The following is a 16,223-nucleotide window of genomic DNA, read 5'->3' on the forward strand; positions in this document are numbered from 1 at the left end:
GTCACTTACATCAACTTTGCTCTGGGATTTTGCCAAGAAGAAAATATTTTCATTCTGGGTAGTACCAAAAATTAACTGAAATATTTTTGAAAGGGTGTACTCTCTTTTTGATATTAACTTTCTAGCATGTCACAGATCCCTAAAATTTGAAACTGAAAGTGATTTTTGTTATCTAATAGTAATCCCTTATGACACAGATGAGGAAGTGAAAGTAAAAGTGCCTCAGTTGTGTTTGACTCTTTGTGACCCCATGGACTATACAATTCACAGAATTCTCCAGGCCAGAATCTGGAGTGGGTAGCCTTTCCCTTCACCAGGGGATCTTCCCAACCCAGGGATTGAACCAAGGTCCTGCATTGCAGGCGGATTCTTTACCACCTGAGCTATCAGGGAAGCCCCATATGGATGAGGAAAGTGAGACTCAAAAATACCTATATCAATGACTGTTTTGCCACTGTTACTACGTATCCTTCTCTGATCTCATCTGTACCTATTGGGTCTGTAGTTAATGCTGTGTCCTGGTATTTGTGACCCTCATTTCTTGTATGTCCACACATAATCTACTTCCTAGTAAGTGTATTCTACTTCCTAGTAATGAGATTGGGGAGTAATACTTAATATTAAATAAACTAAAGTATATTGAGAGATTGATTTGCTATTAACTCTCTAAAGTGCTTTACTTTTTAATTTGTTTATAATTTTATTGAAATATGATTGATATATATCACTGTTTATGTTTAAGGTGTATATTAATAGCATAATGTTTTGACTTACCTATACTGTGGAATGATTACCACAATAAGTTTAGTTGGCAGCCATCATCTTGTATCAGATCAGATCAGATCAGTCTCTCAGTCGTGTCCGACTCTTTGCGACCCCCATGAATCGCAGCACGCCAGGCCTCCCTGTCCATCACCACCTCCCTGAGTTCACTGAGACTCACGTCCATCGAGGCAGTGATGCCATCCAGCCATCTCGTCCTCTGTCATCCCCTTCTCCTCCTGCCCACAATCCCTCCCAGCATCAGAGTCTTTTCCAATGAGTCAGCTCTTCGCATGAGGTGGCCAAAGTACTGGAGTTTCAGCTTCAGCATCATTCCTTCCAAAGAAATCCCAGGGCTGATCTCCTTCAGAATAGACTGGTTGGATCTCCTTGCAGTCCAAGGGACTCTCAAGAGTCTTCTCTAACACCACAGTTCAAAAGCATCAATTCTTCGGCGCTCAGGCTTCTTCACAGTCCAAATCTCACATCCATACATGACCACAGGAAAAACCATAGCCTTGACTAGACGAACCTTTGTTGGCAAAGTAACGTCTCTGCTTTTGAATATGCTATCTAGGTTGGTCATAACTTTCCTTCCAAGGAGTAAGCGTCTTTTAATTTCATGGCTGCAGTCACCATCTGTAGTGATTTTGGAGCCCGGAAAAATAAAGTCTGACACTGTTTCCACTGTTTCCCCATCTATTTCCCATGAAGTGGTGGGACCAGATGCCATGATCTTCGTTTTCTGAATGTTGAGCTTTAAGCCAACTTTTTCACTCTCCTCTTTCCCTTTCATCAAGAGGCTTTTTAGTTCCTCTTCACTTTCTGCCATAAGGGTGGTGTCATCTGTGTATCTGAGGTTATTGATATTTCTCCCGGCAATCTTGATTCCAGCTTGTGTTTCTTCCAGTCCAGCGTTTCTCATGATGTACTCTGCATTTAAGTTAAATAAACAGGGTGACAGTATACAGCCTGGACGAACTCCTTTTCCTATTTGGAACCATTCTGTTGTTCCATGTCCAGTTCTAACTGTTGCTTCCTGACATGCATACAAATTTCTCAAGAGGCAGATCAGGTGGTCTGGTATTCCCATCTCTTTCAGAATTTTCCACAGTTTATTGTGATTCACAGAGTCAAGGGCTTTGGCATAGTCAATGAAGCAGAAATAGATGTTTTTCTGGAATTCTCTTGCTTTTTCCATGATCCAGCAGATGTTGGCAATTTGATCTCTGGTTCCTCTGCCTTTTCTAAAACCAGCTTGAACATCAGGAAGTTCACGGTTCACATATTGCTGAAGCCTGGCTTGGAGAATTTTGAGCATTACTTTACTAGCGTGTGAGATGAGTGCAATTGTGCGGTAGTTTGAGCATTCTTTGGCATTGCCTTTCTTTGGGATTGGAATGAAAACTGACCTTTTCCAGTCCTGTGGCCACTGCTGAGTTTTCCAAATTTGCTGGAATATTGAGTGCAGCACTTTCCCAGCATCATCTTTCAGGATTTGGAATAGCTCAACTGGAATTCCATCACCTCCACTAGCTTTGTTTGTAGTGATGCTTTCTAAGGCCCACTTGACTTCACATTCCAGGATGTCTGGCTCTAGGTCAGTGATCACACCATCGTGATTATCTGGGTCATGAAGATCTTTTTTGTACAGTTCTTCTGTGTATTCTTGCCATCTCTTCTTAATATCTTCTGCTTCTGTTAGGTGTATACCATTTCTGTCCTTTATCAAGCTCATCTTTGCATGAAATATTCCTTTGCTATCTCTGATTTTCTTGAAGAGATCTCTAGTCTTTCCCATTCTGTTGTTTTCCTCTATTTCTTTGCACTGATCGCTGAAGAAGGCTTTCTTCTCTCTTCTTGGTATTCTTTGGAACTCTGCATTCAGATGTTTGTATCTTTCCTTTTCTCCTTTGCCTTTAGCTTCTCTTCTTTTCACAGCTATTTGTAAGGCTTCCCCAGACAGCCATTTTGCTTTTTTGCATTTCTTTTCTTGTATAGATACAATTAAATAAAAAGAAAAAATTTTTCCTTGCAATGAGAACTGTTAGGATCTGCTCTCTTCACAGCGTTCATACATTTCGTTCAGCAGCGTTAACTGTAGATGTCATGCTGTGTGTATTACAGTCCTGGCACTTACTTCTCTTAGAACTGGAGTTTGTACCTTTCGGCCACCTTTGGCCAGCTTCCTTCCCTGCCCCTACCTCTACTCTCTTTTTCTGAGCTGTTCATTTTTTGTTACATTTCACATGTAAGTGAGGTCATACAGTATTTTTCCTTCTCTTTATCTACTTGGCATAATGTCCTCTAGTACAGTGCTTTGCTTTAACAGTTATTTAATTCTCTGAGCATTTTCTGGTAAGCACATAATTATTCCTATTATATTTTAGGAGACAGGCACAAATAGATTCGCTTGCCCAAGAAAAACTGTATTTGGTGAAGCCAAGATTAGAGTAGATAATGTAGTTTAAAACTGCTTTTTTTAATGGTACTGGTGAACATATTACAGGGGAGAAGTAGAGAGAAAGACGTGGAGAATGGGCTTGTGGATGCAGTGCAGGAAGGAGAGGGTGGGGCAGCTTGAGAGGAGCATTGGCATGAATGCATCGCCACGTGCAAAGTAGACAGCTACTGGGAAGCCGCTGTCCACAGGGAGCCCAGCCAGCTCTGTGATGCGCTGGGGGTGGAGGGGGGACGAGGGTGGGGGTGGGGGGGGGGCGTGTGTGTGCCCACAGGGTTCTACCTCACTGTGCCGCAGAAGCCAGCACAACATGGAAGACGGCTATCCTCCAAGTAAAATGAATGTAAAAAGCTAACTTTGAAAAAGCTGCTTTTCTTTAACGCAAGCATAAGGAATGGAATAATCATCCATTTTGCTGTTACAAAATTCACTATATCACAGATTATGAAAACTTACGTTTGTCTTACTAATATCCCTGTGGTGTTTCCAGTTGATATTTTGCCTTTGCAGTGGTGGAGTAACAGCCAAAGCTTATACCTCTATTTGCCAGTCGTATCTCTAAGCATTTTACTTAGAATCCATCAGCTGTACCATGGAGACGTGCAGAAACACTATATAATATGCTCAAAACTAAGTGTTAGATAAGTGGCGGAGAGAGCGTTCAAACCCACGTCGTCGGGATACAGCTTCTGTGCTGCTCTTAGTAACTGCTGGAGGGCCACTAACTGGTTTTGACTACTTTAATTATTTTTCTGCCACACTGAATCAAAATGGCTCTCAGTATCTGGGTGTGTATCTATGTACTGCGTTGGCCAGAAAGGTCTCTTGGGTTTCATTACATCTTATGGAAAAACAAATTAACTCATTGACCATGTATATATGTGTGTGTGTGCATAAGATCAGAAACCAAAAAATTAGCGTCTTTTTAAAAAGAACACATTCCTGTTTAATTGTCTATTTACTTCTAGCAACACCACCTTTCAATATATGTTTATTAGATCTTGTATAATATTTCTTTTTTCCTCTGATTTATAGACTAGATTGAGATCATAAAAATGGATTTATGTACCGGTAATTTGAGTCATTAGTCAGAAAAACTTTTTCATTTGAGCAGTCAACCTTGCAATTCTCATCCCCTTTTCTGTTTTACTTCTATTGCTCACTGTTACCTACTGGTAGAGAAAGTCCTTTTTTTTTTTTAAATGACCTGGTGTTCTTAAAGTCTCTCCTTTCTCCTTTGTAAGAATACAGACCGGGTAGAGTGGAGGCCAGAGGAGAATATGTGGATATGATATGTGGAAATACTTAATAGCTAACAAAGCTGTTCTTCCAGACTGCTGTAACATGTACTTAAAATACACACCTTTTATTTTTGCTGTTTCCCCTACTTGCCATTCATCTCTGGATTATGCCGTAGCCTAGTCCTTGCACACTTGGAGATTCTAGAAATGTATAAGGAGTTTTCAGATCCACACATTTGTAGCTCTGATTAACTCTTCTAACTGCTTACATGTGCAAGTTTTCTCTTAGTTTTTTGGGACTTGATGCAAGTAAAAGACAATCACTGAGTGCTTTTCCCCCTGCATTTAAGTAAATCTGAGCTATATATTTATCCTAATTTGGAAGCATGCCTTAAATATTTATTAGGAACTTTTCCGTTCAGCACTAAAAGTAATTTTAAGGTACAGATGAATGTGTGAATAAATGAAATGTAACTTTTTTTTTTTTTTTTCCCCACTAGATACAGTTTGGGACTTTATCAGATTATTTTGATGCACTAGAAAAAGAAGCTTCAGCCAGTAGTAGGAATAGCCAATCAATATTCCCTGTTGTAAGTGGAGATTTTTTCACTTATGCTGACCGAGATGATCATTACTGGAGTGGCTATTTTACATCCAGGCCCTTTTACAAGCGAATGGATAGGATATTGGAATCCCATTTAAGGTACATTTGCCTTTAGAGAGCTGCGTCGACTGCTTCACTTCTCTTGTGTTACCATTGCCTGTCTGTAGAGCTGTGCGCAGTGCGCAGCGTTTATGTCGTATGTGTTAGGGTGTGTTTAATGTAATTGTGAAACTTTAATGCAGTCAGAGCTGTATCTTTGGAAGTAATCAGATTTTTACAAGGGTTTTGCTCTTGAAGGAAAAACAGTTTCTGTAATGGCTTTTCTGGGAGTTGTACTCCACATTCTCTATTTTTCTGACTGGCCCCCTGTGTTACCTGCGCACTGTAGCAGCATTCAGCGGCATCACTGAGTGCCTGCAGGCCGGGAGCCTGGTCAGCCGGGTTACAGAGGCGGGACCAGGGCTCAGAAGGAGCAGACAGGCCCTCAGCCGCCGGGGGCAGGCCTCAAAGACTGTCCTCTGAGACAGCTGTGTTCATAATTGGGAGGACTGGGGACTCCATCACAGCTCTTATTTTAAAACACATTTCTGTAGATACGGTTTTCTGCTTAAAGAAGAAAATTTAAGAGATGGGAACTGATGGAGGCAAAATGATTGGTTGAAAAAATGATTGGTTGAAAAAATAAACTGATATGGAGAAGACAGAAAAAGTCAATAGAAAAAACATAAAAGCACTCTCTACACCTGCATTATCCAGTTCTTTTCGATGACTAGCCAGTAGGCCTTTCTGTAGTGAGAAATGCTCAGTTCTCTGCTGTATGTGCAGCATAGGGGCCACCAGCCATGTGTGACCAGACCACTTGGAATGTGGCCAGCGTGACTGTGGAGCTGAAGTCTCAGTCTTATTTAATTTTAATGTACGTGGCCACATGTGGCCACATGTCACAGTGGAGAGCGCTGCTCTAAACAGCTGAGTCTCACTGTTTTCAGACGCTCAGAAACCTTCCCAAGGCGGTCCTGTGGCTTTTTCTATATGTGTGGCCCAGGAGAGGAACCTTCATGATGAATTCATTGTCCATTCAGTTCAAAATAGGAAATCATGATGAGTAATTTTCATGATGAATCTTGGTATTATAGATAATAAATTATATGAAACCTACCCTCTTCTATGTATTAGTGGATATTAAGTATATATTGGACAGTATTTTTCTAAAAATCATTAATTTCTTTAAGTGTTGTACTTTGGCATAGTGGTATGTGTGTTTATTATTTTTGCCGTTTCTGTGATACTGTTTCCACAAAGTAACAGTAACTTATTAAAAAACCCTAACCTTTGACTGTTTGAGGGGATAGTCATTAATGTGCCAAATGTATGTTTATTATTATATTTATAACAAAAAAATATTTGTATATTATAGATATTTCTGCATCATTAACCAATAGAATATTGGTTATCTGTTACGTTATTCTAAACTATCTATGATAAGAACAGAGCAAGTACTAAATAATGTAGAAATTCTTTGGGGCCACTGCATAATTTTTTTAAGTGTCAAGTATTTTTTGGTGGCAAAAAGTTATGAGTATTAGTTCAGTCTTATTTTATTGAACTTATTTAAGGTGCTACTTGAATATATTACTACTGGTAATGTATTTTGAAAATTCTCCTGCGTTAAAATAAAACAATAAGCCATACAGTAATTTGAATTTCAAAATATAATTAATTTATTTGAAACTAAGTTTATTGTGTGAAAAATTATATTTGATCCTCAACTTATTTGTAAAAATAAGTGTATAAATTAGAAAAGTACAAAAAAGAAAATATTCTTCAAATCCACTTGTTTAATATTTTGGAATATTTATACGTATATGTGCTCTTCAGTGCGTTTGCTCTGGATATGTCTGCCTACATACTTATAGTCTTCTTAATTCCAGGAGAGGGAGTCTCATGCCGTCAAGAAGGCTTGTAATTTTAAGAAGTGGATATTAAATTTTTATCTGTTTTTAAAAAGTAGAGATTATTTAGTGTCTTCAAAAATTCAAAGGAATTCTTTTTTAAAAAGAGCAGTTTAAATCTCTTCTTTTTTCCTGATATCTTGCTACATTTTCATGCTGCCTTGATTTTTCTCTCCATCATCCTAACGTTTGTCATAAAGATCCTTCTTATATTTTTCACTCCATCAAGCTGTGTCTCTTTTTAAAGAACCTTTCAGAAACCTATCCTGAACCATATCCTTGGATGGAAAAATTTAAAGGTGAAAGTTATAAACTCTCATATTCTTGCTCAAAACTATTCTTAAGCTAAAGTATTTTTATTCTTTTTAAAATAAGTGAGGAATGCCAGTGTATGATTTATCACCCTTCAGGTTATATTGCTAAATTCTCTGTAGCTGGCGTGTGTTGTCATTCACCTGTTAGACTGACTCCTGTCCCTGAGCTGTCAGGCCGCCTTCCATTTCCTCTCCTTTGCTGTTAGTCTAATGCTCATGGGGCCACGCATTTCCCCACCGTCTCCTCCACTGTACGTGTGAGAGTCAGTGGCCTTCTGGTGAAGTTCACGGTGTATGTCTGCACTGTGGAGAAGGAAGGACAGACACACTTACCTAGTTCCTGCTGCTTTCATACGTTACACGGAAATGGACGTGTCTTGCTGCCAACAGATACTCACTTCTTCCCCTTGTATCACTGAGACATGGTGTTCTTTGATGCTTAAGAATTTAGATGTATTAGGTGTATACCTTGGTGGTTTTATAGAAATGTTTATTATCAATATTTGTCTTATAAATTGATCATACTGAAATCATGGATTTCTTTTTAAGTTTGAGAATGTATCATTGATACCTCTTTTAGGTAGTAAATTAAAATGTTTGTTTTGAAATAAAAATTAATGACTGTTTTATGCAATTAGGGCTGCTGAAATTCTTTACTATTTCGCCATGAAACAAGCTAAGCAGTACAAGATAAGTAAATTTCTTTCATCGTCCCATTATGTGATGCTGACAGAAGCAAGACGAAATTTGGGACTATTTCAACATCATGATGCTATCACAGGAACTGCAAAAGATTGGGTGGTTGTGGATTATGGTACCAGGTAATGTAATTACTGAAAAGTGAACTTAAAATCTTTTAAAATTTGGGGTCATAAGCGTTTATCTTTTGATGAATTTTTTTTATTGTAATACTGAATTTTTATTGAAGGAAAGCACACTAAATCAAACCAATTTCAAAGATACATATGTCATGCCAAGAAACATTTTCAGTTATGCTGACAACCCAAAATGCTTATCTTTGATGAAGATTTTAATAATCACATCTCTTATAAGTGTTGCTATAGAAAAACCATCAGTATTCACAACCATCATTTTTTAAAGAAATCTCTTGACAAAAAGTGCTGGCCTTCCCAGCTTTGCATGGTAGTGCCTTTGTGTAAATGGAGTAGTAAAACATTGTTACAAAACTGACCCCGCTTTTCCCCAAGTAGAGTGTGGTAATTGAGGCTGCCTTCTTGCCCAAGGATTTGGTATCAAGTAAATCACAGCTATAATCCAGGGCCATGCAGAGCTCCATTTCATTATATAGCTATTTAATTCTATCCTATCATATCCATTTACTCTTGGATACCTCATTTTTTAACAGGGGCACTGACAAAAAACACTATGTTTAGAAGAATAGCCAGGAAGTAGAAGAACTGAGAAAGCTTGTCATATTATAGATGATACAAAGAATTGGGGTGATAAGGGATGGTCTGAGTATTGACATCAAAGCCATCTTCAGCTCTTAGATGGTCTGTTAGATGAATGAGGGGGTAGAATTCCATTATTTTAATATAGCAGATCAGAAACAGTGATTACTGGCTTTGGCTCAGAATAGCGGGGCAGTTTGTAAACTGTGCTTCCCAATAAGCGTAACCTTTTGTAATAGTGAGATTTCCATCATCATACCAGAGTTGAGGCTATCATTCGTTAGGATCCATGCAGGTGAGATTCTGACATTGGAGGAGGAGTTTTGCCTATTGTTTCACCGTAGTTTAGTATTTCTTCCAGATTACTCTTTGATAATATTTTAAAATCATTAAAAATCTGATTTTCTTAGATTTAAAAAGTGAATCTCTTTTTATAGATATTCTCATAGGTAGAAAATGTACATAGCACATAAAGTCATTCTTAAAAAACTGTTCTACAGCGGATACTACTAATTGTAATAGTGTTAACTAGATTTGTAGTTATAATATTTTGACTGCCTTTCAGAAAACTTGGTAACAAATATTCTGGAGGTTCCATTAGTTGCCTTAAGTCTTAAAAAATATATTCAAGGTAGTACCTTAAATATCTTCTCAGTTTTCTTGTGGCAGATATACCTGGCATTGTTCTGAGTTTAAGCTGAGCTTAAAGTGGAAGTTACTTACTGGATGATAATGATGTTATTGCTTCCACAGAAAGTGTTTCTGAAAGTAAGGTCAGCTACTCCATTTTTCTTTTCACCTGTTTCTGTTTTCTTGGTTTCTCAAGAGTTTAAAAGTGAAGCTGCTGGGAGTCAGGCCAGAGCAGAGCTCCTAGGACGACACGGAGAGTCCTCCTCCTCCACTGACTGCTCTCTCCCTGGCTGCCATACTGAAAGGGATTAGGGTGCAGGTCATGGGGCTTTTGTACAGAATATTTTCTGTCTTATGACCTCTCCAGAAGGCCTGCCGTTAGTTCTTCCATGTATTTGGTGTTGCTTTTAACTTATGAAAGCATTCCAATAGAAAATTGCATCTTAGAGAAAAAAGACACAGTAATTCTCATTGTACTTGACATGTGTAAATCTGCTTTGTCAGCCCTTCATGCTTCATTGAAAAGCCATAAACAATTATCAAGTCATTAGCACACACACTTGTAAATAGGAAATTTCAAAACAAAAGTTAGAGAATTATAACTAAAGGAGCAGCTAGTATAGGGTGATTTCTTGTTCTTGGATTGTTGACTCCTGTTTATTCACATGTTGGCGGAGATGTCTCCGTGAGCAAATGTGGGCCCTAGGTGCCGGCTTTGGCTGCTAGTGGTAGTGCCTGGAAACTGAATGCGTCTGCCTCCACGCTTCCAGGCTGTGCTCAGGTGTGGCAGCTCCACAGGGCGTCAGAGCTTCAGGCCGTGGGAGCCCTCTCTTCTGCCTTCCCAGCAGATTGAGTGTTTATGTAATTATAAATTGGAGAGCACGTGTACATCATGGCATATTTGGAGGTTAATTCTAGTTATGGCATAAAAATCATGAAATCAAAAATGAATTAGACTAGGCAGTGTTTTGCTGGATGTTTAGCTTAAAAGTGAATCCTGGGACTGTGTGAAGAAGGGATGGTAGTGAGGTCAGTTACAGAGAGATTAAGAATTCTGCCGATGGCTAAACTGTAATAAAGGTAGGTAGGAGAAATGAATGAACAGAGGGTGAGAACGAGGCTCCTAGCGTGTAGTCTAAACTAGTGAATGACAAACGTGATGACAGCTCTTTAAACAGCAGCAATGGTAACGAACTAAAACGGACTCCTTGGTGACGTTTGCTAAACTTGTTTCATAGTATGAGAAGGGTATATTGGGAAATCAGAGGAAACTTTAATCCCACTTTGATGAAATGTTGAAATGTATAAAATTTTGTTTTCCCCAATTTTCCCCAAACTTATTTACTGGGGTTTAGCTTTATTTTGTTTTTAGCAAAATAGCTTTATACATCTTGAGAAAGTATTTGGGAAATGCACTGTCTTTAGTGGTCATCTCATAAGAAGACTACGTATGTGCCTTCAGGACACAAACATTGATTCATGGCATTTATTCGGTTTAATTAGGACTCTTTAATTAGGACTCTTTAATTAAAACACTAATAGGAATAAGATTTTAGCAGGTGCAGAACATGACTTATTCTGTAGGTTCAGATAACCTCATAAAGATAGCCATGTAGATAATAAAAATAAACTTAGATTGAAGTTGTTGTTTTCGTAACTGAGTTGTGTTCATTCATATATATGGTCTTTTAGTCTTATGAAAACACTATTATTTAGTAAAATATTTGAATAGAATGAGAAATTTAGCTGGATGATTGAACTCCAATCCATAAGATTTTAATACTGTGGTTACAGATTTACTATGTAAATGCACTTAGTTAATAACTTGCTGATTATGATCACTTACATCTTTGAAGTTATCTAATTCTTGTACAGTTATTTGTTGTTGTTGAATATCAGCAAAAATATTTTAACACATAGATCCAAAATTGCTTTCTGTGTTGGGGAAGATAATATAATCCCTCTATAAACATCTGAGGGTTGATTGAAAGCATGGCTATAACAGTTTCTCCACCAGCTTCTCCATCATGAGTTTACTTAGGGATACCTGCTCTCTAAATCTTTGAAGAAACAAGATGGGACTTTGGCGGGGGAAGGCACGTTTTTTCCAACGTATAGTGCTTCACCAATAGCTGGTAATGTTCCAAGATTATATTTTAGATTTGAACTTGAATCAGTCGATTCATAAGCATCTCTTTTGTTCCTCAGACAGAAACGCACAGTTTGAATACAGTTAAGAATTTCAGTGACAAAGAAATAGAACAAGAACAAAGACAAGTTTGTTATCTGATCTGTGAGAAACTTTTTTCTAATTTTTTTGAACAAGAACATGAAACTAAATTCAACAAAATATCTATTCTAACTCTTTAGGAGTTTAAATTCTTTGAAGTGTGTATGCTGATTGAATTTTCTTGCGAATGAGAATTAATCTTATGTCTTCTTTTGTTGTTATTTCAGTGCTTGTTAAAGATTTTTCTAAAGTGAAACGTCAGCTCATTGCTGTTGGTAGAATGCTTTAGAGCTATTGGGGTCATCGTGCTGGCTATTGTTATTATTTAGTATGATGTTCATGGAGAATATAAGTAGTGTGGATAAGTTTATGTGTTTCAACTGTATCCAGAAGGTTTGCTACTGAAATGAATCCTTACCAGTGATACCTTCTGATTAACTTTTTCCCCTAAGTACTTCATTCAGAGTAGAGATTCATCATAGTTTATGATAGGTTTTAGTTTGAATACAGGATGAAGATGATGGTGGTTTGGCCATAAATAAAACAACTGAAAATGTTGTGTACAGATTAGTTGATGTACAGTGTGTTAATTTCTACCACATGGCAGTGATTCCGTTATACACGTATTTTTAGTTTTCCTTTCCATTGTGGCGAATCACAGGATACGCTGAGCTGTGCAGTAGGGCCTTGTTCATCTGTCCTGTGTGTAATGGTTTGCCTCCACTAATGCCAGGCTCCCAGTCTGCCCCTCCCCTCTCCCTTGGCAACAAGTCTGATCGCTGTGAAACTACTGTATACTGATGTTTGAATCACTTCTCAGATGAGTAAAATTTTTGGTTCACAGACTCTTTCATTCACTGATGAATTTAAAGAAGATAATTGGACATTCTGCACTGCTGCTTATTTTGAAGGACAAACACTCATACGACTCTTATTCTTCGGATACCTTCCTAGAAATGGTTAGTTAATATCTTCTATTTTCATAATCAAAATGAGTGATTCTTTTCTTCTTGGATTGGGAAAGGGAGTGGGAAGCTTAATAAAAAGAGGCATTGAAATATAATTATTTCTCTGTAAATTATTTGAAATAATTTGTATCGCTTTATATAAATTACCTGTGTTCTTTTTTCCTGTAAATGTGTCTCTTTGATTTATGGTGTGTATTTTCCCACAAAATCTAAGCATGAAAAATAAAATAATGAACTTATTTCAAAGTGTGTGAAAAATTCAGACTTTTAGAACACTTAAGATGATATTGTAAGGTAACTAGACTTTATACTCCTTATTTTCCTTAGCTTTAATAAACAGCTCCTTGATACGTGAACTGCCGTAAATCCTGAACCTGTTCTTGCTGCATTTCCATTTCAATGATCCTAAATTTTCTTCTGATTTCCCAATGAGTCCAAGCAGTGCTCTGGGCAGTGTTGAGACGTAAGAGCAGTGACTGAGGAGCTAAGAGATTAGCTATTAGTCTCACCCCTGCCCCTCTGCAGGGGCTGAGGGCGTTACATCTGTGAGCCCTTGATCCTCTGTAAAACGGAATGATGTATGCCTTAGCTCGCTAGGGTCAGATGAGTAGGTAAAACAGACCATGCCCTGAGAGGAGGAGCTTGGTATCTGCAGCAAGGACCAAGGGTTCAAAAAATTTCTTATTGCAATCCTTTTTACACTTCTACTTAGTAACTCAGATATTTAAAAATTGGTTTTTATTTGTCAAACTTATGTTTCTAAAGATATGAGGCATGTGACACAAAAGGAACATAGTAAAACTTTCTGCAGAATTGTCGCTAGAACTGTGATTTATTTGGTTACTAATTAGAACTACCTGTTATGCACTCTAGTCCCTGTAACATATGCTATGCTTAAAATCTAAATACACAATACATATTCATAGACACAAGGTTTGTTTACTTTGAACTTGGATGGACTTTATGTAGCTGGAAAGAGGCTTGTTTTTTCTTTTCTACTGTGCCCTTTTCATGTTTTCTTCAAGGTATTATTACACAGCTAATTTTGAAACTTTTTTAAAAGTAAAATAAAAACTTCTGTTCATTTTTCTAGGATTTGAAACAAAGAACGCAAAGTTCTCTGCCACAAAAAAATGTAATAAGTCTGAGCGCAGAGCCAAGGTAAATAGCGTTACTTCTCATAAACTTTGACCACTTCTGTGATTTGACTTTTTGGATTTTCATGGTTTTGCTCTGGATCCAGCATATATTTTAAGGCAGTATTTCATTTAATCAGCTTATTAATTTAAAACATCTGTTTGAAGAATGGATTTTTCTCCCATGGCTGTGTCATGCCTGTGTGTACTAAGTTGCTTCAGTCATGACCAACTCTTTGCAACCCCATAAACTGTAGCCTGCCAGGCCCCTCTGTCTGTGAGATTCCCAGGAAAGAATCCTGGAGTGGGTTGCCATGCCCTGCTGCAGGGATCTTCCCCACCCGGGGTGGAACCTGTGTCTCCTGCGTGGCAGGTGAACTTCTGCCCTGGAGCCACCGCGGATGCCGGGTGGTGTCATGTTCAGAGATGACAGCTAACAGTGCTTGGCTGGGACACGGACAGCCACACAACTGTGAGAGTAGCTCTTAGCAGAGGCTTAATGTGGGATGGTAAATATGTAGCTTTATTAAAAAATTACCTTATATTTAAATAATATTGATTATTTTTTAGAGTATATTCTTTCTTAATTAACTTTCTATTTACTTACCTTGTTTTCATTAATCTCTGATCATGTATTTTAAAATGGAAGAAGATATGTAATTACTATTAGAAGAAAAGTGTTCCTACTTAAATTGTTTACTACATAACTATCATTGTGCTTGTAAAACTGCCTCATTTTCACACTGTAGATTTATCTTTAAATGGGAAAGGTGCTCAGTCAACCTAAAAATGGGACGTTTCATTTAGATTTACAAAAAACATTTTATGTTTTTATTGACAATTATTTAACCAAGTTATCTGTTTTTAATTGACCCCAAGTATCAATCAGTCAACCAGATACACGTTATCAGTTCAGTTCAGTTGCTCAGTCGTGTCCGACTCTTTGTGACCCCTTGAGCTGCAGCACGCCAGGCCTCCCTGTCCATCACCAACTCCTGGGGTTTACTCAAACTAATGTCCATTGAGTCAGTGATGCCATCCAACCATCTTCTCCTGCCTTCAATCTTTCCCAGCATCAGGGTCTTTTCAAATGAGTCAGCTCTTCACATCAGGTGGCCAAAGTATTGGAGTTTCAGCTTCAACATCAGTCCTTCCAGTGAAGATTCAGGACTGATTTCCTTTAGGATGGACTTGTTGGATCTCCTTGCAGTCCAAGGGACTCTCAGGAGTCTTCTCCAGCACCGCAGTTCAAAACCATCAGTTCTTCCGTGCTCAGCTTTCTTTATGGTCCAACTCTCACCTCCATACATGACTACTGGAAAAATCATAGCCTTGGCTAGATGGATCTTTGTTGGCAAAGTAATGTCTCTGCTTTTTAATGTGCTATCTAGTTTGATCATAACTGTCTTTTGAAGGAGTAAGTGTCTTTTAATTTCATGGCTGCAGTCACCATCTGCAGTGATTTTGGAGCCCCCAAAAAATAAAGTCTGTCACTGTTTCCATTGTTTCCCCATTATTTGCCATGAAGTGATGGGATTGGATGCCATGATCTTAGTTTTCTGAATGTTGAGCTTTAAGCCAACTTTTTTACTCTCCTCTTTCACTTTCATCAAGAGGCTCTTTAGTTCTGCTTCTCTTTTTGCAATAAGGGTGGTATCATCTGCATATCTGAGGTTATTGATATTTCTCCCAGCAGTCTCGATTCCAGCTTGTGCTTCATCCAGCCCAGCATTTCTCATGATGTACTCTGCATATAAGTTAATAAGCAGGGTGACAATATACAGCCTTGACATCCGCCTTTTCCTATTTTGAACTGGTCTGTTGTTCCATGTCCAGTTCTAACTGTTGCTTCCTGACCTGCATACAGGTTTCTCAAGAGGCAGATCAGGTGGTCTGGTATTCCCATCTCTTTCAGAATTTTCCACAGTTTATTGTGATCCACACAGTCAAAGACTTTGACACAGTCAATGAAGCAGAAATAGATGTTTTTCTGGAATTCTCTTGCTTTTTCCATGATCCAGCGGATGTTGGCAATTTGATCGCTGGTTCCTCTGCCTTTTCTAAAACCTGCTTGAACATCTGGAAGTTCACAGTTCACATATTGCTGAAGCCTGGCTTGGAAAATTTTGAGCATTACTTTGCTAGCGTGTGAGATGAGTGCAATTGTGCGGTAGTTTGAGCATTCTTTGGCATTGCCTTTCTTTGGGATTGGAATGAAAACTGACCTTTTCCAGTCCTGTGGCCACGGCTGAGTTTTCCAAATTTGCTGGCATATTGAGTGCAGAATTTTCACAGTATCGTCTTTTAGGATTTGAAATAGCTCAACTGGAATTCCATCACCTACACTACGAACACTAGCTTTGTTCGTAGTGATGCTCCGCTTAGGCCCACTTCACATTCCAGGATGTCTGGCTCTAGGTGAGTGATCACACCATCATGATCAACTGGGTTGTGAAGATCTTTTTTTTTGTACAGTTCTTCTGTGTATTTTTGCCACCTCATAGTTTGGTAAT

General features: G+C 38.3%; 1 protein-coding gene across 3 annotated transcripts in view; it reads left to right on the top strand.

Moving 5' to 3' along the window:
• MAN2A1 (mannosidase alpha class 2A member 1) overlaps nucleotides 1-16,223 on the top strand; it is a 213,765-nt gene that overhangs the window by 109,036 nt on the left and 88,506 nt on the right. For all 3 annotated transcript variants that reach the window (XM_086413372.1, XM_086413373.1, XM_086413375.1), the window contains exons 9-12: nucleotides 4,965-5,167; nucleotides 7,973-8,155; nucleotides 12,451-12,565; nucleotides 13,668-13,735. In XM_086413372.1, the coding sequence (XP_086269498.1) occupies nucleotides 4,965-5,167; nucleotides 7,973-8,155; nucleotides 12,451-12,565; nucleotides 13,668-13,735 (569 nt within the window). The remainder of the gene's footprint in view (nucleotides 1-4,964; nucleotides 5,168-7,972; nucleotides 8,156-12,450; nucleotides 12,566-13,667; nucleotides 13,736-16,223) is intronic.

The sequence above is a fragment of the Bos grunniens genome, chromosome 7, assembly GCF_055505025.1.
Source record: "Bos grunniens cultivar Pamir isolate PY7600 chromosome 7, Bosgru_T2T1.0, whole genome shotgun sequence".
Classification (NCBI taxonomy): Eukaryota; Metazoa; Chordata; class Mammalia; order Artiodactyla; family Bovidae; genus Bos; species Bos grunniens.